The 26,445-nt window shown below is 45.9% G+C and overlaps 1 protein-coding gene across 1 annotated transcript in view; it reads right to left on the reverse strand.

The window, feature by feature from the left end:
- Positions 1-2,368: 2,368 nt before the first annotated feature.
- Positions 2,369-26,445, reverse strand: part of col9a2 (procollagen, type IX, alpha 2) — a 174,117-nt gene continuing 150,040 nt past the window's right edge. Inside the window, exons 24-32 of the mRNA XM_063033572.1 lie at positions 24,162-24,233; positions 23,933-23,968; positions 22,862-22,906; positions 21,594-21,626; positions 16,671-16,817; positions 13,721-13,775; positions 9,629-9,817; positions 9,106-9,183; positions 2,369-4,542 (exon numbers count right to left, since the gene is read on the reverse strand). Coding sequence (XP_062889642.1) covers positions 4,349-4,542; positions 9,106-9,183; positions 9,629-9,817; positions 13,721-13,775; positions 16,671-16,817; positions 21,594-21,626; positions 22,862-22,906; positions 23,933-23,968; positions 24,162-24,233 — 849 coding nt within the window. The 3' untranslated portion in view covers positions 2,369-4,348. The remainder of the gene's footprint in view (positions 4,543-9,105; positions 9,184-9,628; positions 9,818-13,720; positions 13,776-16,670; positions 16,818-21,593; positions 21,627-22,861; positions 22,907-23,932; positions 23,969-24,161; positions 24,234-26,445) is intronic.

The following is a 26,445-nucleotide window of genomic DNA, read 5'->3' on the forward strand; positions in this document are numbered from 1 at the left end:
ACAAGGTATGGGCCAATAAATGTCAGTCATCACTATTTGTTGAAGGCAAATCCTACTTGATTAACTTGCTGGATTTTTTTTGGTGGGAATGTCGGGTTGGTGAAATAAAGTTCATACTGTGTGCATGGGCTTTCCAAGAGCTTGAGAATATGAAAATGTGTATAAAGTTTGCCAATTTAAAAGTCCATTTTTTGAGTGATGGTACGAACTTTGAAGGAAAGAAAGCAGAGGTGTTTTCCGAAGTGCACGATGGTGTTGTCAAAAGTGGCAAATTGAATAACTGGCAATTCTGTGCTTTGTATTACTACAGCCTGTTTTGTCACTCATGACATGCCTCCTCGGAGCTCTCCCATGGTAGCATCATGTCACTTCCACAGGTCTTCTACACAAACACATTTACTCAGTCACTCCCCTTGCTCCCTCCACACCTTGGTGTCCACTCTGCCCTTCATGCATCCACTTTCCTATCTCAGTCCTGAATCTCTTCCTTTCTATCCTGAGATTGTGACTCTCATTCCAGATCCTCACCCCCTGCCAGGGGAAACATCACCTCTCACGAGGCTGCGGCAAGGCAGTAGAGCTATTTACCCATAGCTGGGGATCTGCTTCACAAGCACCAGGGCTTTTTCACACACTAGTGGGCCAGCATGCTACGTGTGCAGGGGCCCGCCCTCCTCCCTGTCCTCTGTAGTTCAGCCTAAGTCCTAAAAAAGTTCAGTTTCCACGTGTCACCAGCAAGGAGCACCTCACTACACCTCCGTGTACCGTATACTTTCAGTAAGTGGTGTACAAGAATTCCTGTTGCATCATTTCCCAATCTAACTTCATGGAAACAACTTTCAACACCTTTCTGTTCTGTCAATGCAGTGAATAATTTTGCTTTTATCGCCATTAAACTTTTGACGCTGCCTCATCTTCTTCCCAGAGTCTGGTTCACTGCTCACTGTTCTATTTGCCATTGTTTGATTTAAAGTTTTCAGACATTTTAGAGCTCAGGGTCAATATTCAAGCTTCCCAAGGGCATGGTTTCCACCAATTAAGCCCCAATTTTCACCACATTGCATACATTGAATCACAAGTTGATCTCTCTGCTACCATAGAGAGGCAAAGATAGGTGGCTATCAAATACTGCATTTGACTGTACTTTTTTTTTCCCCATAGATGCTTCTTGGCTTGATGTGTGTTGCTTTGATTTCCAGCATCTGCAAATTTTCTCTTGTTCAGTGTGGACAAGCAGCTTTTACAAAGAATGGAGGGAGTCAGTTACAATCAATTGGAAATTTACACTCACCCTCTTCCTCCAGCTTTGTCTCTTCCACAACATGTAAATATCTGAAAAACAGCCAAGGCTGACCAATGGCTGGGGCAGACAGGTGTAATTGATACAACACCATTCTTGAGGAGGAAACACAAGCTGTCACAATATGTGCCAAATGTTTCTATGTTGAATATGTTAGAATCTGAAACATTGAATGTTATAGGTGTTCAAAAACGACAGCCTTTCTGAAGTTAGAAAATGCATTCTCCCTCTACCTGAGCTCCCCCTGCATTCTTCCTCTGACCGACCCCCCCATCTTCTCCCTACACCTTTATCCAATCCTGTAGTTTGCAGAGCTAAGGGGCCAGATGCAATTCCTACCTGGCCACTTAATTACATTCCAGCTGCTGTATCTCGGGAGTGAAGCTACTGACTTGCATTAACTGTTTTCCACTTTAATTAAAAAAAATTACACCCCTTATTACAGATGTAGTCCTACTGACTAAATATTCTGTATTGAGAGCCCCAATACTTCCTTACCCTGGCTCCTCTTGCTAACCTTCAATTAATTTCTTACTATATCTTGGCTGGTGGTGTAGTGGTATCCACATGTGGGTTTTCAAGCGAGAGGTCCTGGGTTTGAATCTGGGCGGCTCCTTGCACGAGTTTCACCCCTGCTCGGTTGAGCGTCGAGCTAGCAATTTGGCCTCGTAAAACAGATCAATGCTGAAGAAAAGGCAAGGTTGCTGCCCGATGCGCTTGAAGGAACTTTATCTTTTTTTTTAATACCCAGGTATTAAAAATTAGCTGCCTCCTCCCTGGATTAAACTAGATTATGCAACGGAAGTAGATCGAAGGTCCTCAGCAATGGTGCTATGTTGCAGCAGTACCTCAGGGCTAGTGTGAACATACAATGTTTAAGGAAGACAGAGCTAAAATGTGAATCCCTTCGAGGCAGTGTTTCAAGGCTAAACTAGGAATTGTTCAGAGAATTCCCAGTGGTAGGTTCATCCAAAGCCCAGCCAAGAAGCTCCCTCCGCATTGTTCCAAACAGATGTCAGAGAGGGGTAAATCAAAACTCGACAGCCTCTCTTCAGCTCTGTAGCTTTATGTACACATTTATTGACAGTAAAAGGCATAAAATTAAAACAAAATAACCAAAGAGAAGTTGAAAGCAAAGTGAGTGGGCGAAGTCCAAGTGTGAGTATCCAGCACAAGGCCAAATCGCAAAGGTCAGAGAGCACAGTCCCAGTGCACAAGTCAGATGCACGGTGCAACGCTCTATCCAAGTACAAAGTCCCAATGAAAGGATCGTGAGCCAGGCCAGAGCACAGAGGCCCAGCGGGGGCCTGAGCACCAGGCTGAAGTGCAGTGTAGGCATGGGGTCTTCTGCAGGTGACAGAAAAACATTGTCTTTTACAAAATGTCCGTTTTATTGGATGGTGCTCCAGTACAACGAGAGACAAACACATGGTCGTTACAGTTGCACAAGATTTAAAACATAATAAATTAATTATGTTAATGAAATTAATCAGTAGGTTTTATTTCTGGGCATGTTACACAGGGCTTCAACAATATTTGTTATTAAGCTTCCAAGTGCCGAATTATGTGCTGAAATAACCCACTGATTAAAGACATTACCACTGGGTCCTCAACTTGTTCTTTGCTTGTTTGTTTCATGGAACATAATCTTCTGTGTTAATCCTGTAAACTACATCTCAGTATTTACAGTGAGGAAATTGCAAGAAGATTCACCATAGTTTGCTGCCATTCACAGGTACCTTCTCTGGGTCACTAAGAGCTGGAGGGAAGAGTTTGTACAATACACAGTCTACAGGAAATAGGATTCTTTCCTACAATGCTCAATGGGATTTCCAGTACCCACTCTCTGAGTGGCTCTGTTTATATCTCAGTTCAGCTCAGCTCCAACCAGAAGTGAACCCCCAACACTGCCAGGGATGATCAGCAGACTGAGCAAAGAATGAACAGGCAGGTTACCCTTTCTCAGACTGTGAGAGAGTGAGTCTTTGGTTCAGTAGGGGTTAGGAATGTGCAGGGTCCAAATCTCATTGTTGTGGTCCATCTAGGGAGGACCAAAACTCAGGCTTGGGATGTTGGTTTTCTGTGGGTTGGTGGTGCTAACCCTCTCCCATCTCAATGAAATCTCAGCTGAGCACGAGGATGGAATCTCAGCTGAGCACGAGGATGGAATCTCAGCTGAGAATGAGGGTGGAATCTCAGCTGAGCACGAGGATGAAATCTCAGCTGAGCATAAGGATGAAATCTCAGCTGAGAATGAGGATGCAACATCAGACTGTATCACTCAACTGTACCCTGTAGGACAATGGCATCACCGGAGATGAGTCCTTCATCCCAGCTCTCTCGCTGACATTGCTCTACATGCTGAATTTACAATTCTTGCAATTTGTTTATTTTTTTAAATTCCTTCAGAGCTGCTCACACAGAATTCATGCTGGCATAGACCACACAACAAACCTTGAACTAGCCTCACCCACACGGGGCTTTGAAATAAATCTGAGGAGGTCCACATGAGACTGGTGTGCTGTCGGAAAATTTCAGCAATGGAGTTGATCTCAACACTTGTCCAGAGCATGTAATGAGATGGGCTTCTCGATAACACACTTAGTCCGTCGCTACAATGAAATGGAACTCTGTACACAAACACAAACTTATTAGATTTACACAGGGGACTGATGCAAACTCATATCACTATACCATTCCCTAATAGTTTGTCCTATTCATTTTAAAATCATTAAACCAAATAAGAAATTAGGAACCAATGTACATCAATCTTTGGACAAATAAACATGCCAATGCAAAACTTTTTAAAAACTATTTAGCTTTCATTTAATCTGTAAAGTAGTATTTTGTGTTTATTTTTCATTTCCTTTGTGTTTCTTTTTTATAAAACGCACCAAATATTTAAAATCATTTCAGTCTTCAGGAAACCCCTTCCTTTAGGGTTGATTCCTGGCTGTCTCCATTTTATCTTTCACTCCTTCCTCGCTGCTGTGCACACGACACTTGCTGGTCAGTTGTTTGGCCGCGTGCTGGTTGTCAGGTAACAGTTCACGGCCCTTTGAAGTCAGGTCCTCCACCTGAGGCCAGGTATGCCGAGGCTCCTAAGCAAGCAGCAGCTTCACAGTATCCAGGTATACCAGGGGGACCAGGCAAACCAGGGCGACCAGGTTGTCCGGGCATACCTGGCACACCTAATTCACCAGGTCTACCGTCTGTACTCCGTCCTGGCATTCCTGGTGGTCCTGGAGAAATGAAGAGAACAGGTACTCGCTTTAACATCACTTGTTAATCATGGATTGCCTGCATAGTTCATGGATCACGGACCAAGAAGGGTTAATGGGAGATGTTAAAGGAACTGTGCAAGCTGGCAGGGTGGTTGAGAAGGCAGACGGTTCATTGGCCTTCTTTAGTTGAGAGATTGAACTGAAGAGCCATGATGAAATGTTGTATCTCCATAAAACTCTGGTGATATCAGAGTTCTGATCTGTTCACCTCATCGTTGGAAGGATGTGGAAGGTTGTAAAGGGTGCAGAGGAGGTTTACCAGGATGCTGCCTGAATTAGAGAGCATATCTTATGAGGAAAGGTTGAGTGAGCTGAGAGACGGAGGATGAGAGGTGACTTGATATAGGTGTACGGCGATAAGAAGCACAGATAGAGCGGACAGACAGTATCTTTTCCCTGGGGCAGAAATGGCTAATAAGAGAGGGCACAATTTAAGATGATTGAAAGAGAGTAAGAAGGGATGTGACAGGTGGGTGTTTTTACACAGGGAGTGATGGGTGCATGGAACACTCTACCAGGGGTGGTGGGATAGGCAGATAATTAGGAACATTTCAGAGAATCATAGATAGGTACACGGATGAAAGAAAGATGGAAGGATATGTGGGAAGGAAGCATTAGATTGCTCTTGGAATAGGTTAGAAAGTGAGAACAACATTGTGAGCTGAAGGACTTGTACGGTGCTGTACTGTTCTCTGATCTATGACCAAGAGAGACATTAACAGCAGGCACTGCTTTTGGGAATTGGGTTATGCAGACAAGGTTTCGAAAGTTGTAGAAAATCCTCTAAACCCTCTGCAATGGATTTGGAAGGACAGCACAAGCCAAGAAAGTGAGTTTGAAGACAAGAGGGACGACAGATACTGGAATCTGGAGCCAGAAACAGTGCTAGATCAACCCGGCAGTTCAGTCGGCATCCGTGAGCACAAAAGGTGGAAGTGGAAGTTTTTGGTCACAACTTTGCATCAGGACTGAGAGGAAACAGGAAAGGCTGCAGGTACACAGCAGTATGAAGTGGGGTGGGATAGAGGCTGGAAGGTGACAAGTGGAAACATATACCATGTAACACACTGAAGAAATGGTAGGAAACTGGGAAATTCCTCAAAGTACAAAGATAAGATTCCAGCAGAGTGACAAGGTTTATATCCAAGACAAGTTGTGTACACACTTTGGGGATTTCAGGTTCCACAGGCTGAGAGAGCAGTGACAGAATACTCCCGTTACAACTGAGAAATTGTTTCTATAATTAAACTGGGGCTTGATTGGTTAAAATGTCTACTGAACCAGCAGGTCAATGGGGCCGGAGTCTGGGGGCTTACTGTGGTGGGTCCACCATTGGAACAACCATTGCCATGACTCACAACCCTACCACACTACACCTTCTTGTGTGTTCAACATTCCTGCTTTCTGCAGCCTTGCCTGAACCAGACTCGATCACTAGGTTGGATAGTTTCATGTGCTGCCAAAAGAACATCAGTAAGCGAGTGAAAATTAATAGGCAGTCAGATCTATAGAATGACAGTGATATAACTTCAGTCAAATGTGAGGTGTTGCAGTTCGGTAGGACCGACCAGGGAAGGCCTTGAACAATGAGTGGTCGGGCATTGAGGAGTGCGGAGCAACAATGGGATCTGGGAATTCAGATCCATAATTCATTGAAAGTGGCGTCGAAGACAGATAGCATCACAGAGAGAGCTGTAGGCACATTGGCCTTCATAAATCAAAATATTGAGTACAGGAGTTGGGAAGTTATGTCAAAGTTGTATAAGACATTGGTAAAGCCTAATTTGGAGTATTGTGTACAGTTTTAGTACACAATACTAAAGTTAATACAAAGATGGTAAATAAGGTTGAAAGCATACAGAGAAAATTTACAAGGATGTTGTAAGAGGACCTCAGTTATAAGGAAGGATTGAATAGGTTAGGACTTTATTCCTTGGAACGGAGAAGACTGAGGAAATTTGATATACGGTGTACAAAATTATGAGGGCTATAGATAGGGTAGATACAAGTAGGCTTTTTCCACTGAGGTTGGGTGAGACGACAACTAGAGGTCATGGGTTAAGGGTGAATGATGAAGTTGGATAGGTACATGGATGCTAGGCTTATGGAGAGCTATGGTCCCAGTGCAGGTTGATGGGTGTAGGCAGTTTAAATGGTTCAACATAGACCTGATGGGCCGAAGGGCCTGTTTCTGTGCTGTACTTTCTGACTCTGTGTCTCTATATAATCGGAGAAATACCAATGAATGACAGTAAATAAACAGCAAGGCTGAGTAACAGGGTGGCAACCTCCAAATATGCAAATATAACAAGAGCTTCACAGAGCAGCAGGGCAGTTTGTCACAATGGCGGGCCATTGGGAGCAAGGGTGGACCCAAATGCAAGACACATCTTGTGAGGTTACTTAGATTTAGTTTATTGTTTGATACCATGAGAGCTAGGCAGGAGCAGGAGTAGCGAACTGGACAAGACTGAACAGGACTACAACCAGGCTGGGACTTGGAATCGGCTCCCAGAACTAGAGGAGACGTGAAGAGGCTAGGGTATGGACTCTGAGCCCGAGACTGGACAAGGACCCAGTACCTGGGTCTTGCCTCGGGCTCGGACCCCAGAACCAGGCATGGACATGACATGGGCTAGGGAGAGGAGGAACATGGGAACACAGAGCCTTGGTTTTGGGAGAGCAGGTACATGGAACCATGGAAACATACACAGAACAGAGTTGGGACCCCTCCTTCGGTACAGGACATAGGGCCAGGATTCACACACAGAACAGAGAGCCAGGACCCCTCCTTGGGTACAGGACATAGGGTCGGGACTCACACACAGAACAGAGAGCCGGGACCCTTCCTTGGGTACAGGACATAGGGCGGGACTCATGACCCTCCACGGGGCAATGGCAAGACGGCCTGACTTACCCCACGGAGGTGAGGACAGGACAAGACAAGACATGATTCCCTGTGGGGCAACGGCAAGACGGCCTGACTTACCCCACAGAGGCACGGACAGGACAAGAAAAGACCAACACAAATGGACACTGGACAGTACCTACCTAGCTCCGGTGATGGAACTAGACCGAAGTGCAGGTGGGGGCTGCAGACGAGGGCTAGAGGTGAGAGGGGCAGAGAAGGGTTTCAGACAAGGGGGTAGGACAGGAATAGCAGACTGCCAGGGCCAGGACATGACTCAGAACTGGGAAGCCGCCAGGGCCAGGACTTGACATGGTACTTGAACGCCGCTGGAGCCAGGATTTGACATGGTACTTGGATGCCGCCGGAGCCAGGACGTGGTGCTTGGAACCTCCGGGTAGTGCCGAGCTCTCAACTCGGCCCAGGAACAGTAGACAGCAGTTCTTGATTCCCTCCGTCAGGTTAACTGACGGACCCACCTTGATGAGGAAACTTTGCAGGCTCGCTTCGGCGAGGTAACTGGACAGGGTTGCTCCGGTGAGGAAAGGTGAATTACCGGCACTCGCTTCGGGCAGAGACAAGGCTTGCTCTGGCCAGATGACATTGGCACGCCGTGACTTTGCAGACGCTCCTGCACTGAACAGCTGAAAGCCGGAGACTATAAACTACTGGTTCAGCTGAGCATTAATTGGCTCTAATCACCAAAGTCGAGGGACACGGGAAAACAGGGAATCAACGGTCCGGATCGTAACATAAACAAGGTAAATTTAAAGGGACCCCGATCCAGACCATGACACAGTTGTCCTCCACACGTGGAACCCTAGGGTCTGTTTTATCAGGATGGGGCCACGCGGGGTCAGTCACCACCAGGGTGGGGCCACGTGGGGTCAGTCACCACCAGGGTGGGACTATGTGGGGTCAGTCACCACCAGGATGGGGCCACGCGGGGTCAGTCACCACCAGGGTGGGGCCACGCGGGGTCAGTCACCACCAGGGTGGGGTGGAGGACTGTGGAGGCTGAACCTGGCCGGGCAGGGCTCCCATTTGCCCATTCTTTATTGTTGAAGTAATCGGCACAGGATGTCCTTTCCCACCCCAACACACAGTATGGGAGTGTGTGGAATTCAGTTCCCAGGAGGAGAGACTGAGTGTAGAATGGCAGCAAATAGGACACTGAGAGAATGATTCCAATAGTGGAGGAGACTAGGATCAGAGCGCACAGTCTCAGAATACAAGGATGTTCCTTTAGAACAGAGATAAGAGGCATTTCTTTAGCCAGAGGTTGGTAAACTTGTGGAATTTAGTGCCATAGATGGCTGTGGAAGTCATGTCATTGACTATATTTAAAGGTTGATAGAGTCTGGATTGGTAAGGGCATCAAAGATTACAGGGAGAAGGCACGAGAATGAGTTGAGAGGGATAATAAATCAGCTATGATCGAATGGTACAGCAGACTCAATGTGCTAAATGGCCTAATTCTGCTCCTATCTCTTATGGCCCAGGGACTCTAAAAACAATGAAATAAGGGAAAGTTTCACAATAACCATCCTTGTACTACACAGAGCCATCACATACCTGGAAGTTGACCTATATTGAAGCACCCTCCCCCGTACCTGTAATTCCAGGTGGGCCTGGCAGGCCAGGATGTCCACGTCCCGTCACACCTCGATCACCCTTCTCCCCTCGCTTGCCTGAGGTAACAAAACAATCGATTCAGAGTTACTGGTAGAGATTTCTGTTAGATGAAAAATGTCAATACAGGAGTCAATTGTTGCATCTCGGAATTTATCAGGGATCAATCACTCTGTGTTTTAATCAATGGGGTTCAATCACTGGATTTATTAATCAATAAGGGAGTGATCACAGGAGTATACTGTCAATAGGGATCAATTTCTGAGATTCTTATTCAGTGGAAGGTTAATCATTAATTAATCAATGGGATGTCCATCACTGGGGTTTATTATCAATGGAGGATCCATCACATGGAATCATAGGCTTGGAAGGTTATATCATTTACTTTTATGATCAATGGGGTCAGTCATTCTTCTTAATCAATGGTCTATCAACCACTGGGCCCTATCTTTGATTGGAGTTTCAAAATTACAATCTGTGTTTTGGAGAAGGTGGACACCTTACCCTTTGGTCCTGTATTTCCAATCTGTCCATGAGGGCCTGTCAGACCAGGCAGGCCATGAGGTCCTGGAATACCGTGGTCCCCTTGTTCACCAGGAGAGCCTACTGGTCCAGGGGGTCCGGGAGGTCCTGTCATCCCTGCACCACCCAATACCTGTCTCCTGGCACTGACTGCTGCTGCTGCTAACTGTTCTAAAACAGAAACAAATAAAGGGAGACGGTGTGAGAAGTTCAGCTAGCCAGAAAGCAACAGTGGTTGATCCAACTATTGTTCTCCACAGGTTTGTTAACCCAGCCTCATTTCAATGAGAGAAGAGTAACACATGAAAAAGTAAGTTCAATAGTTGATCATTATTCTGTGTTGCAAACAACATTAAGTTTCAAATCCACTCACATTCAATTATACACAAAGTAATTGTTATTACACAAATTCCCTGATACCTACTGTATATAAACATGCAGATGCATGTGGAAATAATATATCAGTGACACTAATACTCAATAATAATTCTCAGCTACACAAGTAACCAAGTGATATGTACTGTAATATTCAGTTACACACACATTAATATTCAGTGGCACATTAACAATCAGTTATAGGTCACTATGCATGTAAATTTTTGTAATGTATCATTCATTCACTAACACAGGCTCATGAAATAGGGATGCACAGTACGTGTAGTGGGTAGCACAACGCTTTACAGAACCGGTGACCCAGGTTCAATTACAGCTGCTCTCTGTAAGGAGTTTGTATGCTCTCCCCGTGACCGTGTGGGTTTTCTCTAGGGGAACATGTGCACCAGGACTTTGAGATATACAGGCAGGTATCTCATTGGCCACATTATGTCAGGTTCTCATTAGGGAACACGACAAGGCCTTTGACAAAGTCTCGCATGGAAATCTGGTCCAGAAGATTCAGTCGCTTGACATTCAGGATGAGGTAGTAAATTGGATTCAAAGTTGACTTAGTGAAAGAAGCCAGAGAGTTGTAGAAGATGGTTGTTTCTCTGACTATGATTAGTGGTGTATGGTAGCGATCGGTGCTGGGTCCGACGTCGCTTCTCATATATGTTAATGATTTGGATGATAATGTGGTAAACTGGGATCAGAAAATATGTGGATGACACGAAGATGGTGGGCGTAGTGAACAGCATGGAGGTTTTCAAAGCTTGCAGAGTGACCTGGACCAGCTGGAAAAATGGACTGGAAAAGGGAAGAGGGAAGTGAATGCAGACAAGTGTGAGATGTTGCACTTTAGTAGGACAAAGCAGAGAAGGACTTACACAGTGAAAGGTAGGGTACTGTGGAGTGTGGCAGGACAAAGGGCTCTGGGAATACAGATCCATAATTTCTTGACCATAGTGTCACAAGTAGGTAAGGTCATAGAGACATTGAGTTATAGAGCACTACAGCACAGAAACAGACACTTCAACCCACCTACTGTCTACTATTATTCTGCCTAGTCTCGTTGACCTGCACCCATATCATACATCTCCATACCCCTCCCAGACAAGTACTTATTTAAAATTCTCTTCAATTTTGAAATTGAACCTGCAACCACCATTTTCATTGGCAGCTCATTCCACACTTGCACTTGCATCATCCTTTGAGTGAAGAAGTTTCCCCTCCACTTTCCCTTAAATATTTCACCTTTCACCCTTCAAATAACTTCCAATATCTTACCCACTCCCGATGTCAGGTTCACCAGCCTACAATTCCCATCTTATACTTAGAGCCTTTCTTAAACGTGGAACAAAATCGGCTATTGTCCAATCCTCTGGCTCCCCACCTGTGGATAACAATGTTTTAAAGACCTCTGCTAGATCCCCTGCAATTGCTGTACTAGACACTCACAAGGTCTGAGAGAACACCTTGTCAGGCTCCATCCTAATTTGCCAGATTTAACCATCCTAATTTGCCTCAGGACAGTAAGCACTTCCTCATCTGCAACCTGTATACAGACTGTAGTGACTCACTTCAATAGATTCTGTGTCCATCTGAGAAAGAATCGATGCCAAATATCCATTTAAGATCTCCCCCATATCTTCCCGCTCCATGTATAAATGACCATGCTGATAGCCATTTCTATCCTTTTGCCCTGAAGATATCAGTAAAGGCCTTTGGGATTCTCCTTCATCTTGTTTGCTAGAGCAACCTCATACCTTCTTTCAGCTCTTCTGATTTCTTTCTTAAGTGTTACATTTCTTATACTCCTCAAGTACCTTATTTGTTTCTTCCTGCCTATACTTGCTACATACCTCCTTCTTAACCAATATCTCTCAAAAGCCAAGTTCCCTAAACCTGTTAGCCTTCTCTTCTATTCCACAGGAACATACAAACTCTCTACTCTCAAATTTCAATTTGAAGGCTCCCACTTACAGTAGACCTTGTTCAGAAAACAACTTGATTGGTACCCCTTTCACAAGTATCCAATCCTTCCACCATTGATGAACAGTTGCAACAGTGTGTACCATTGACAAGATGCACTGCAACAATACACCACAGTTCCTAAGGAGCACCTTGTAGACCCAGGACCACTACCATCTCGAAGGACGAGAACAGTAGATACCTGGGTACACACCACTTGGAAATACCCCTCCAAGTCACTCACAATCTGACTTGGAAACATACCACCGTTCCTTCATTGTCATTGGGTCAAGATCACGGTGTTCCCTTCCTAACGGCACTGTGGGCTCAGGGACTGCAGCGGTTGAAGAAGTCAGCTCACCACCATCATCTTAAGGGCAACTAGGGATGGGTATTGAATGGCTTAGCTGGCGACGCCCACATCCCGCAAATGAATGAATAATTTTTAAAAATTGCCCCTGAGGGATTTTTTACCTAAAGCTCTCCAATTAATACCGGTTCATTTCACAACATCCAATCCAGACTAGCTGATCCCCTAGTGGGCTCAACCACAAGCTGCTCTAAAAAGGGATCTTGTTGGCATTCTAGAAATTCCCCATCTGGGAATTCAGCACCAACCTGATTTTCCCAATCAACCTGCATATTGAAATCTCCCATGACTATTGTAACATTACCCTTTTGGAATGCATTTTTTATCTTTCATTGTAATTTGTAGACCACATCCTTACCACAGAACTTCATCTCTGTTCCTCTGACTGAGGAATCTCCCATCAACACTGCAGTCCCCTTCACCTCTCTGATCTTCTGAGCCACAACACTAGGCTCAGTGCCAGAGACCCAGTCACTGTGTCTCTCCCCTGGTAGGTTGTCCCCCTCAATAGTATCTAAAGTTGTATACTTATTATTGAGGGGAACAGCCACAGGTGTACTCTGCACTGGCACATTCTCCCCCGCCCCTTCTTCTGACAGACACACAATTGCCTGTGTCCTGCAAACTAGGGGTAACTACCTCCCTGTAGTTCCTGTCTATCACCTCCATATCCTCCCATATGAGTCTCAGCCCATCGAGCTGCAGCTCCAGTTCCTTAATACGTTTTCTCAGTAGCTGCAGCTCAGTGTACCTGGTGAAATGTGTTAATCTAGGAGATTGGAGGTCTCCCAGACCTCCCACATCCCACACAGAGTACAGAACATTGCCACTGGAGCCATTCTCACTAAACCACTATGCCCGAACAGATGAGAAATGAACAAGTAAGAACAGAGAGAGAGAGTAACTTACAGGACAATTTATCTGACCCAAACCTGATCTCACCTCAGCCTGATGAGCCAACGCCACTCTAAACACTGACGCACTCAAAAACAATGGCTGCTCCGAGAAATGTTGATCCGCTGCACGTGAAGTATTTTTACTGGCCCTTTCTAACGAATCCCTCTTGCTGATTAGTTGCTCCTCACCTCAGAGAAACTGGGAAATTTTGTGTGTGTTCCTCTGGATTTCCAGCATCTGCAGATTTTGTGTTGGTGTCTATTTGTTTCTGTTCTCAGCCCCTCGAGATCAGTGTGGCACGGTTCTGCTTTACTATTACACCTGGGTTGTTCCCAAATGCTATCTTGTACAGTGGACTGTTTGACGTTCAGTGTTGCCAGGATGGTTACTTCATGACAACACAACCTAATCCTCAGTGAGACCCAGTGTTTGTACATGCCACTGCTCAGTAATGTACTGACCTTGCATCATTTTCAGGCACACCTCAATGATATGTTGATCTCCTGCATTTCGCCCCTGTCAAAGTAAATGGAAGCAGTCACGATGGAGTCTTGCCCAGTGCGGAGAGGTCACACAGATTCTAATTCACCTCATCCTTAGTGAGTGTCGGAAATTAACCCAGCCCATCAACAACTGTTCCCTGTGACATACAGTTATGAAACACTTTTTACATATTTTTGTTCTGAGGGATGTGGATGCCATCAGGGCCAGCAACAACTGCCCATCCCAAATTGCCCTGGAGAAGGAGGGGTGAGTTTCCTCCATGAATCTCTTCAACCCTCCTGGTAATATTCTCCTGCAGGGCCACAGAGGAGGGAGTGTGGGGAATGAAACCAGCAGTGATGATTCATGCAATGGAGATGATGAGTGATGGGGAGAGATCAGAAGTGGTGCTGTCTTCATATCCCTGATGGCAGAGGGTATCAGGTCTGGGGTGCTGGCAATGAAGCCTGGTGGGTCCACACTGCAGCAGCGAAGGGACTGAGCACTCTGAATGAAAACCTTTGTCCCAGATACTGCTGAGAGTCTTGGAGTTACCCTCATTCAAGTGGAGAGATTTCCATCACACTCCTGACTTATGCCTTGTAGACAATAGGAAGAGTCCAGGGCATTGGGGACTGAGTCACTCATGGCAGTATTCCTCGCTTCTGACCCCTGATCTATTGACACTGACCTCTCACCCATAGCTGTTGCTGGTGGGGTATTCAGCAGTGGTACTGCTGTCATGGGGATGTGGTAACACAAAACAAAGAACTGCAAATGAGCAAATCTGAAGTTAAATAGAAAATGCTGTAAATAATTCACAGGTCAGGCAGCGTCTGCGGTGGAAAAAACGGACAACGTTTCGGGTCAATGACATCAGAACAAGTGATTACGCTAAAATGTTAACTCTGTTTTTCTTTCCACTGATGCTCCTCTCCCCATCAATTTTATGGGAGTATTTTTTTTCTCTTTTAGAGCTACTTTTGGCACATGGCTCACTGCAAATGCCCAGCGGTTTCTGCTTTAAATCCTGAAGGGTTTGTTTCCGTTCAGGTTTGCGAGTGAGACACTAATAACTGCTCAGCACTGCCACTGTCTGGCAGATAGTGTCCATGCAGCTACTTGCAACAATCCAGTAACGTTGGATGCAGTTTAAAACACTTCTCTCAAACTTATAGAGTTGATGCATAAAGTAGACCAGCCATTTTCATAGCTCAACAGTAATATGGGGATCAACAAGTAGATGGTCCAAAGTGGGGTTTTATCTCAGCTCTTACACAATTTGAACAACCTTTAGACCACCTAGACAACACAAACACCTACGTCAGGATGCTGTTCATCGACTATAGCTCAGCATTTAATACCATTATTCCCACAATCCCAATTGAGAAGTTGCAGAACCTGGGCCTCTGTACCTCCCTCTGTAATTGGATCCTCGACTTCCTAACCGGGAGATCACAGTCTGTGCAGATTGGTGATGACATATCCTCTGTACTGATGATCAACACTGGTGCACCTCAGGGGTGTGTGCTTAGCCCACTGCTCTACTCTCTATGTACACATGACTGTGTGGCTAGGCATGGCTCAAATAGCATCTATAAATTTGCTGATGATACAACCATTGTTGGTAGAATCTCAGGGGTTGAGGAGAGGGCGTACAGGAGTGAGATATGCCAACTAGTGGAATGGTGTCGCAGCAACAACCTGGCGCTCAACGTCAGTAAGACGAAAGAGTTGATTGTGGACTTCAGAAAGGGTAAGACGAAGGAACACATACCAATCCTCATAGAGGGATCAGAAGTAGAGAGAGTGAGCAGCTTCAAGTTTCTGGGTGTCAAGATCTCTGAGGATCTAAACTGGTCCCAACATATCGCTGCAGTTATAAAGAAGGCAAGACAGTAGCTATACTTCATTAGGAGTTTGAAGAGATTTGGCATGTCAACAAATACACTAAAAAACTTCTAAAGTTGCACCATGGAGAGCATTCTGACAGGCTGTATCACTGTCCGGTATGGAGGGGCTACTGCACAGGACCGAAAGAAGCTGCAGAAGGTTGTAAATCTAGTCGGCTCCATCTTGGATACTAGCCTACAAAGCACTCAGGACATCTTTAGGGAGCAGTGTCTCAGAAAGGCAGTGTCCATTATTAAAGACCTCCAACACCCAGGGCATGCACTTTTCTCACTGTTACCATCAGGTAGGAGATACAGAAGCCTGAAGGCACACACCCAGCGATTCAGGAACAGCTTCTTCCCCTCTACCATCCAATTCCTAAATGGAATTTGAAGCTTTGGACACTACCTCACTTTTTTAATATACAGTATTTCTGTTTTTGCACTTTCTTTTAATAATCTATTTTGATTTACTTGTTTATTATTATGTTTTATTTTATTTATTATTATTATTATTTTTTCTCTCTGCTAGATTATGTATTGCATTGAACTGCTGCTGGTAAGTTAACAAATTTCATGTCACATGCCAGTGATAATAAACCAGATTCTGACCTGTGCCCACTCCTATTAACACTGTGGCCTGGACTTCCGCAGGTGGAGTGTAAGGACTCCATTGTATGATCCATCCCATCAACTACTTCCCATCCGGATAAGGTCTGGGTTCATTCCGTGTCAAGTGCCTGTGGCTCATTAACTGTCAGTTAATGCCGCTGTGGGCTTACTGTACAGAGGAGAATGGGCAGAAAATAAACCACTGTGAACCTTCCGAAAAGTTACCAGGGCTCCGTGTGAATTGAGAGGTGGGAATTCTTTGCAGCAGCAGCACCCTCAGTGCCCTGTCCCTCACAGGACGGTGGAGGAGGTCAGGCACAAGGGAGCTGCCCGACTGTGGGCTGTGCTGGTGTCTGTGCCCATTCCCTGCCCAGTTCCACCCCTTTTTCTGACGAGGGCTTGCCCAGGCAGCAGAAATACTTACAGGGGGTCCCTGTTTCCCAGTTGCTCCTGGAATTCCTCGCACTCCGTGGGGGCCTCGGGTCCCAGGCAGTCCGGCCCGGCCCTGAGCTCCGGGTTCACCTGGGTTACCGGGCGCTCCTTGATATCCTGGTTCCCCTAGGATACCTTGCTGGAGGGACATGAAGAAAGGAGGGTTCCAGTGGTGTCAATGGCACCCCCATTACCTCTCCCTAACCCCACCACACAGGTTCAGTTTACATCACCCATGCACCACCCCCCTCTCTTCCCTCCTGATCCCACACAGCTTCCCCACCATACCCCAAAACAGCAATCATTCCCCTCAGCTCTTTTCATCTTGTTCCCCACCTATCCCACCATTCCACACCGCCATGCACCACGGCTCAGGATACTTGTCCTCTCCACATCCGCCCCAAACTTATTCCTCAACCAGCCCTCTCTCCTCAAACCCTCCTCCCTTTGTAACCAAGTAACTAGATTCCTTTACTTCTTCTGCACCCTCTCTCAAGCCCTTACGTCCATATTGTAGACGGAGCTGCACACAGACTCTGTGGGGGCAGGCCCTGTATTGAACAAAGGGCCCTCACAGTTCGCTCTCTACACTAGGACTCTGTGGAACGATGGAGCTGGAGTGTGGTGACTCTCTGCTGATCCACTCATTACGAAGCCCAGGACATCATTTGCTATTCAATCACTTTCTCAGCCCATCTTCTGAATGGAAACTTGCCTCCAGATCCCTCTGCTCCTGAACCTCCTTATCCCTGTTCTCTTCAGTTTCTCACTTCCCACTGTCACTGCTGAAATGTAAGACTTTACATTAGACCATAAGACACAGGAGGAGAATTAGGCCATTTGTACAATTGAGTCTGCTCTACTATTCCACCATGGCTGATTTATTATCCCTCTCATCCCCATCCTCCTGTCCTCTCCCCATAGCCTTTGATGCCCTGACTTATCAAGAACCTATCAACCTCCACAGGCGTCTGTGGCAATTCCAAAGATTCTGGCTAAATAAATTCCTCCTATCTCATTCTAAAGGGATATCCTTCTACCCTGAGGCTGTGCCCTCTGATCCTAGACTTCCCTGTTAGGAAACACTATCTCCACATCCACTCTAGTTAGGCCTTTCAATATTCAATAAGTTTCAATGAGATGCCCCCTCATTCTTCTAAACTCCAGCGAGTACAGGCTCAGAGCTATCAAACACTGCTCATACGTTAATCATTTTATTCCTGGGATCATTCTTGTGAAACTCTTCTGGACTCTCTCTATTGCCAACATAAACTTACCTAGATAAGGGGCTGAAAACTGCTGACAATACTCCAGTCATTCTGACCAATTCCTGAGAAAGGTTCAGCATTACATCATTTCTTTTATATGCTAGTCCTCTCGAGATAAATTCTAACATTGTATTTGCCTTCCTTACCACTGACTCAACCTGCAAGTTAACCACAGGGAATCCTGTACAAGAACTCCCAAGTCCCTTTCTACCTCCGATTTGGCTCTCTGTATAAAAAATAGTCTGTCTTTATTTCCTCTAACAAAGTTTATGACCGTACATTTCTCTGTATTATCGTCTCTCTGTCATTTCTTTGTCAATTGCTCTAACCTGTCTAAGTGCAGACCCCCACACTACCTGCCCCTCCACCTAGCTTTGTATCGTCTGCAAACTTGGCCACAAAGCCATCAATTCCATCAATTAAATCATTTATATATAACGTGGTTCCAACACCAATCCCTGTGGAACATCGCTAGTCATCAGCAGCCAACCAGAAAATTTCCTTTTTATTCCCATTCTTCTCCTTCTAGCAGTCATATAATCTCCAATCCATGCTAGTATCGTTCCTCCCCGAATTGATGGGCCAAATTGCCTAATTCTGCTCCAATTGTATATCTTATGGTTTTCTGTAATACCATGAGTTCTTATCTTGTTTAGCAGTCTCACGTGCTACACCTTGTCAAAAGATCTTCTGGAGATCCAAGTAAACAACATCCACTAGCTCTCTTTTGCCTAACCTGCCTGTTATTTCCTCACAGAATTCCAACAGATTTGTCAGGCAAGAATTCTCCTTAAGGACACCATTCTGTCTTTGGTCTATTTCATCTTGTGCCTCTGAGTGCCCTGAGACCTTATCCTCAATAATGGACTTCAACACCTTACCAACCACTGAGATCAGGCTAACGGGCCGATAATTTCCTGTCTATTGCCTCCCTCCCTTTTTAAAGAGTGGAGTGACATTTACGATTTTCTAGTCCCCTGGAACCATTTAGTGAATCTTGAAAGATCATCAATAATGCCTCCACAATCTCTTCAGCTACTTCTTTCAGACCCCTGGGGTGTAAGCCCATATGGTTCAGGTGAGTTATCTATGTGCAGACCTTTCAGTTGTGCCACATGCAAATTGGCACAGGGTTAAGAAGATAAGAGAGTTAAATGAATGGTGTGGGAGAAGTGGGTTTGAATTCATGGGAAACTGGCACCAGTATTGGGGAAGGAGGGAGCTGTTCCACCAGAATGGGCTCCACCTGAACCGTGATGGGACCTGGATCCTGGCGAATCACATAACTAGGGTTGCGGACAAGGCTTTAAACTAAATAGCAGGGGTGTGGGTTCAACAGGTGTGGGCACGTGGCCAAGTGGTTAAGGCATTGGACTAGCGACCTGAAGGTCGTGAGTTTGAGCCCCAGCCAAGGAACGTGTTGTGTCCTTGAGCAAGGCACTTAATCACACATTGCTCTGCGACGACACTGGTGCCAAGCTGTATGGGTCCTAATGCCCTTCCCTTGGACAACTTTGGTGTCGTGGAGAGGGGAGACTTGCAGCTTGGGCAACTGCTGGTCTTCCATACAATCTTGCCCAGGCCTGCACCCTGGAGAGTGAAGACTTTCCAGGCGCAGATCCATGGTCTCGCAAGACTAACGGGTTCAACAGATTGGAGAAGTATGGATAAAGTAAAATATAAAGTAAAAGCAAAAGTTAGAAAAGGGGAAAAGTAAGTATGGAATGCAGAAAAGTCAAGTGCAAAATAGACAAGGATTACTAGATTTTAAAGACACAATGAGTGTAAGGGCTCTTTATCTCAATGTCCACAGTATTTGTAACAAGGTCAGTGAACTTGTGGCACAAATCAGTACAAGAGGTATAATTGAGTGGCCATTACAGAAACATGGTTGCAGGGTGGAGAGGATTGGGAACTAAACATCCAAGGATATCAGGTAATACGGAAGGATAGGCAGGAAGGTAAGGGAGGTGGGGTAGCACTTTTAACTAAGGATGAGACCAGGGTGATAGTCAGAGATGATATAAGATCTAAGAGCAGAATGTTGAACCCATCTGAGTAGAGATTAGGAATAGTAAAGGGAAAAAAATCACTGGTGGGAGTTGTCTATAGGCCACCGAATGCTAACATTATAGTGGCACAGGCAATAAACCGAGAAATATCTGAAGCTTGTAAGAATGGAACTGCAGTTATCATGGGGGACTTTAACTTGTACGTAGATTAGGAGAATCAAGTTGGTCCAGACAGTCTTGAGGAGGACTTCATAGCATGCATAATAGCTTTCATGAACAGCATGTACAAGGCAACATGCTATCTTGGATCTGGTCCTGTGTAATGAGACAGGTAAAATTAACGATCTTGTAACTACAAAGGATCCTCTTGATCACAGTATGACCAAGCTCCTCATACAAATGGAAGGTGGAATAGTTTGATGGGTGGATCCAGATGCGGGGTTGATGGAGGGGGAAGGGAGAGGTGGGGATGATGTCAGAAGCTGGGATCTGATTGGAGAGGACAGCGAACCATGGACTATAGGGAGGTAGATGAGGGGAACTGGAGGGACGAAGGTTTGGGTGAGGGGCAGATCAACAGGGCAGGAGAGGGGAGAGACAAGGGCTGATGGTGGCTGGTGAGATAAAGGAAGGATAGGAGGGGTGAGAGTGGTGTAGGTTTAACATTTGCAATTTCCCTGTTTTCTGCCACTGCCCTAAATCTAAAGATATAAGGATATTTACATATTTATGTTGGGACATTTATGGCCACAACTTCTGCACTTTCCTCCCATACACCCCTCAACAACCAGGCATGCATCCCTCCTGGTCTACATGTTTGATCTGCTGAATACAACTGACCCTTCTTGTGCCTGTCCTTTAAGGTTTTAAGCACACTCAAATCCTCAACCTCACCACCCTCTTCCTGAGACTTCAGCAGCTCCTCAGATGTTCAACTGAAGCAAAAGACTCATTTAGTACCTCAGCCATACCCTGTGCCTCCTTCCTCGCTGGTCTCTGATCAGCCCCACCTCTCCCCTTGCCTAGAGAGTAGTTTTGAAATCTTCACGTTTGCTACAGCCTTGGAGTCAAAGAGTTGGCCAGGTCCTTTGGCCCAACTGACTCGTGCTGACCTTTGTACACCACTACTGATCCCATTTACCGGCATTGTCCAGATGCCTCTTAAATGTCGTGAGTCTCTACCTGCAGTACCTCAAGCAGCATGTGCCACATTCCAGCCTTTCTCTCTGTGGGAAAACTCTTGTTCTTCTGCCCTCTCATTTCCAATTACCCTTCCCTTCTGAACCTTCAAGTTGGCTCGCAGCCTAGTATCTGTCAGATGTTATTCCCTGCTCTAGCTTACTCCTATTTCATTGCTCCGCTCACTCTGCCCAACTGGATTCTGCCCGAACCACTCTTCCCTTACAGGTCTCCCATTGTTCGATTACACTGTTGCTGGTTTGTCTTTGATTCCACTTCACCCAGGGCAGTTCTGATCTCACCCTACTGTAAACGACTGTACCCCAACTAATTACTTATACCTTGCAGTGAGCATCCCTCCTCCAAATCCCCCTCCTCCCCACGCAGATCACTTCTCCTCCCCTCGCTCCGACACGTGACTCGGGAAGGACATGCACTGTCTGTGGTCACACTGACCTGTCCTTTCACTCCCGGCTCCCCCTCGTCTCCCTGCAGAGTAAAGAAGACTTGCTGTTAGCTGGATTCATGGTCAACACAAACGCAACAAAGCTGAAATGAAAAAAAGGCAGATGCTGGAAATCTGAAATAAAAAAAACAAAAATTGCTGGAAACACTCAGCAAGCCAGGCAGCATCTGTGGGAAGAGGAACAGTTAACGTTTCAGATTGAAGACCCTTTGTCAGAACATTGAAGTTCAGCTGACTGGACCCACCACTGGGAATAAAGAGAGCTGACAGTTCAGACAGACAGACACACTCTCTCTCTCTCACACACACACACAGAGCAGGTCTGCAGCCCTGATCTAGAGCTGAAGACCGATAATTCTCATCGATCTTCAAAGTTGTGTTATCAGATCACCCCACCCTCAGGCCCCAGACTGGGACCTGACACGGTGTCCTTGGGCCTTGGCTCCAGAGCTGGTACAAGGTTCCCAGACTCTCTGTCTGGACCTGGTACACAATCTCAGACCGGAGGGTCCATACAGCAGAGGAATAGGCCACTCTGCCCCCATGTCCATGCTGACCATTAAAAATTAATTTCACCAAGTCTTCAGTGACCCATTTTATTCTTCCCTTAGATTCCACCACTCCCTTACCACTGAGGGTTAATTAACCTATCAGCTTGTCTTAGGAAGGTGGGAGGAAATCCATGCAGCCACAGGGAGAAGATTCAAATTCCGCACAGACGGCACTGAAGGTCAGAGTTAAACTTGGGTCACCAGAGTTGTGTGGCAGCATTGCTCCCTGCGTGCACCTATGCCTGCCCTGGTCCTGGGGTCCGGCTCAGGACTGGGCGTCCATCGCGTCCTGAGTAATTGTTCACTTGTGCCGCCTGACGCCAGCCAAAGCTGAGATTGGACCCCTGGTGTATTTGAGAGCCTGTGTCCTGTGTGCACATCACCAATACTTCGGGACAAGACACAATTAATCCCGGGATTTGTCGTCTACCCACACTTGAAACCAAAAGGTAAGCACCGCAGATGCTGGAAACCGGAAATAAAAATAGAAACTGTGAAATACCCAATATGTCAGTCAGCATCTGAAACAGAGTTAACCAGCCAGGTCTGGGGAAAATCGTCAGCCTGAACATTAACTCTGTTTCCTTATACACAGATGCTGCCTGACCTACTCAGGATTCCAAAATATTCCAATAAAATGAAAAGGTTTAAAATGATCTAAGCACACTATGTCTTGCATCCAGATCCATGATTCCCCAGGATATTACCTTTTCACCTGGATCGCCATCCAAGCCTTCCACTCCGGGGTCTCCCTGCAGCAAGGACGAGAAGTAATGACATCAAGCAGCTTAACACCAAATATGGAAAGCACAGGAAACCATGGGCAGCACACATACATACAAATGAGTCCACCCTCCACCACATACCCCACACATACATACAAACGAACACCCCCTTTCCTACCATGTACCCCACAGGTACATACAACACCAAATATGGAAAGCACAGGAAACCATGGGCAGCACACATATGTGTACACACACGAACATACAAACAAGCCCACATACACATGTACCCCACACGTACAAATGAGCCCACCCCACACAAACACACACACACACACACACACACACACACACACTCAGGTAGACACACACAACTGTTAAAAAAAATCAAACTGAAAGAAACAAGGGAACTGAACTGTTCCCCACAATCACACAGAGTACAGGAACACACACGCAGCCTATAGCAGCATAAGACATAGAAGCAGTATCTCGGCAATTTGGTCCATCAAGTCTGCTCCACCTTTCAATCACAGCACCATTCTGTTGCCTTCTTCCATAACCTTTGAAGCCTTTACTAATCAATAATGTATCAATCTCTGCTTTAAATATTGACTTGGGCTCCACCAGTTGTCTGTGACAATGAATTCCACAGATTCACCACCCTTTGGCTAAAGATATTCCTCCTCATTACTGTTCTAAAGGGACAGATTTCTATCCTGAGGCTGTGCCCTCTGGTCCTGGACTCTCCCGCTATTGGAAACATTACTGGTGGGTGCGTGGAATGCACAGCCAGGGTTGGTATTGGAGACATTTAACAAACACTTACTGTATACACACACCCACCCCCCCCCGACACACACACACACACCCGGACACACACTCATACACACACACACACACACACACACACACACACACACACACACACACACACACACCCCCCCCCACAAAGACTCACACACAGACACACACATACGGACATATGTCGATGGAAGGAAACAATTCATATACAGGCACGAAGTCACACACATGAACACCCAAACAACAACTTACGTAATTGCCTTTGGACCCTACTTTTCCTTGGAATCCCTGAAGAGAGAGCAAACAAAAACCTGGGATCAGAGCTCTTCACCAGGACTGGGTTTGCACGACATGCATTTACTAACTAACACAGTTTGCAGTGTCACTTCTGTCGAGTCCCGTTCCCAGTGTCCCTGGCCCACCACCCAGTCTATATTTCAGCACCCATGTGACACCAACCAATGACACGCTGCACCCTCACCTTAGATCCTTTCGGTCCAGGGATCCCCTGAGGACCCGGTATCCCTGGGGGACCTCGCTCTCCTTTCGTGCCCTAGAAACAGAAGGAGTTTTCATTGTAAGGTGGTTGACCTATGCACATGTGTTAAGATATGAGTCACACTTCCCATTTGAAAACCCTCCCAGGTCACCAAAACCTCTCCCAATGGCACGACATATGCCAGTGATATTAAACCTGATTCTGATTCTGATTGAGATGATGGGAATCACCCCCCTTGACTTTGCTAACGCTAGGTATTGTGATAAATGTTCTTTAGAAGTTTCCGATTGATTTGCTTGGAACTGAGAACATTTAGACCTCTACAATAAACAGAATTTGAAGGATAGAAGGCAGCTGCATACCTGATCCTTGAAGCAGAAGGTGACTGATGGACACTGGAGAGGTGGAGGATAGGCTGACTGCTAGAAGACTTGCCAGGGTCAGCTGAACATTCTGTGGGAGATTGTCAGGAGTTCAGGAGAAGGAGGCAGGAGGAGCACTGCTCCCTTATCCCACAGTCTGCCTCCAAAGCTCCGTCCAAGTAGAAACCTGTCCCACAGCTCTGGCTGTTCGGAAAGCCACATCTGTTCCTCTCACCCTGCTGTCTGAAGTCAGACTGTGACCCCACTACAGGACATGAGTCTGTCTGTTTCACACAGGATCTGCCTGTATTCCTGTGATTACTTTGCTCGAAGTGACAGGCCAGCAGTAGGACTGGTGGGAAAGCAGTAGGCCAGGGGAATTGGTGGGCTGTTTAAATGCCCACCTGTCTGATTTCTGCTGTAGTCTGTGTATGAGCACTGAGGTTTGAGACAAAATACTGAGGATAAAGTGTTCTTCAATGACAGAGGTAGCAGAAAAATTGTTTTTGATTGTGTGGCCTCTTCGATATGGGTAACAATAAGGGCGGTATGGCTCCTGTGGATATTGGAAAATGAAGGTGCTGACTGCAACTTCCAGCCCACAGAGCTGGAGGAAAAAAAACTTTCTCAAGTTCCATCACACATTGCTGATGGTTTCTATCTGCTAAGTTGGGCTTTCCTCTAACTTTCTCTTGGTGACTTGAGTAGGTGGTCTTTCCGCACAGGAGTTGTGGAAACCTCTAAGACCTTGACCATCTCTGGCTCTGAGAAGGAGAAAGTGAGCCACCTTCTTGGAGCACAACAGAGATCCTCTGGTGAGTGAGGAGTTCCAGGACTTAGCTATGCTAACAATAAAGGAACTGCAATGCATTTCCAAGTGAGTTTGGTCCATGACTTAGAGGGGAACCTGCAGATGGTGGTGTTCCCCATGCACCTGCTGCCTTGTCCTTGGTAGCAGAGGCTGTGGGTTTGGGAAGTATAGCCGGGGTAACCTAGGTGAGTGAGTACTGCCCATTTTCTCAGTGGTACTCATTTCCGGCACTGTACACTAGTGGCAGATAGTGTACCAAGCAAACAGGCTATCTTGTCCTGGAAGAGCTCTTGGAAGTTGTTGGCGCTGTATTTGTTCAGAGGGGCTGTGATTTGCAGATAAAGGTTTTGTTGGTTCTGACACTGAATATGTCATTGTATTTGGAATGACACCACCTAATAATAATAATAATCTGGCACAATAGGAAAGCTTACACAACTGACACATGTTAGCTCCCTTCACGATGAATTGCAACCTGGTCTTGATTCTATGCTTGTTCGGTCAACTGACTGGAACATCTATAATAGGACTGCACTTTTTTTTGGAGCATCTTTTCTTGGCTGGAACACTCAGAGGACTGAGTAACACTGCAAGAAGCATGTTGGGGAGAGGAATTGCAGATGACACTATTAAAGTGCTGGATTCATAGAGTCAAAGAGCACCACAGCATGTCTACATGAACTAAAATGTACTGAATTATTGTGGGAGCATGATGCCTATTGTAAGGTAACATTAGTTAGTAAAGTGACTGATTACTTCACTTGTCACTCATGAAGACCAGCTTGTTGCTCATTGCCGTGGCTCATATGGGCTCGTTCCAGGACAGGGTGAAGGTTACTCATGATTCTACCTAATACAAAGTCAGATCACAAATGAGTTTCAAACACAAGGGATTCTACAGATGCTGGAAATCCAGAGCAACACACAAAATGTTGGAGGAACTTCGCAGGTCAGGCAGCTCTTATGGAGGGAATAAACAGTCCTGATGAAGGGTTTGGCCCGAAACATTGATTTTTTATTCCCCTCCATGGATGCTGCATGACCTGCTGAGTTCTTTCAGCATTTTATGTGTGGCTCAGAACAGAATTTACCT

This window comes from Mobula hypostoma, chromosome 26, assembly GCF_963921235.1.
Source record: "Mobula hypostoma chromosome 26, sMobHyp1.1, whole genome shotgun sequence".
NCBI classification, from domain to species: domain Eukaryota; kingdom Metazoa; phylum Chordata; class Chondrichthyes; order Myliobatiformes; family Myliobatidae; genus Mobula; species Mobula hypostoma.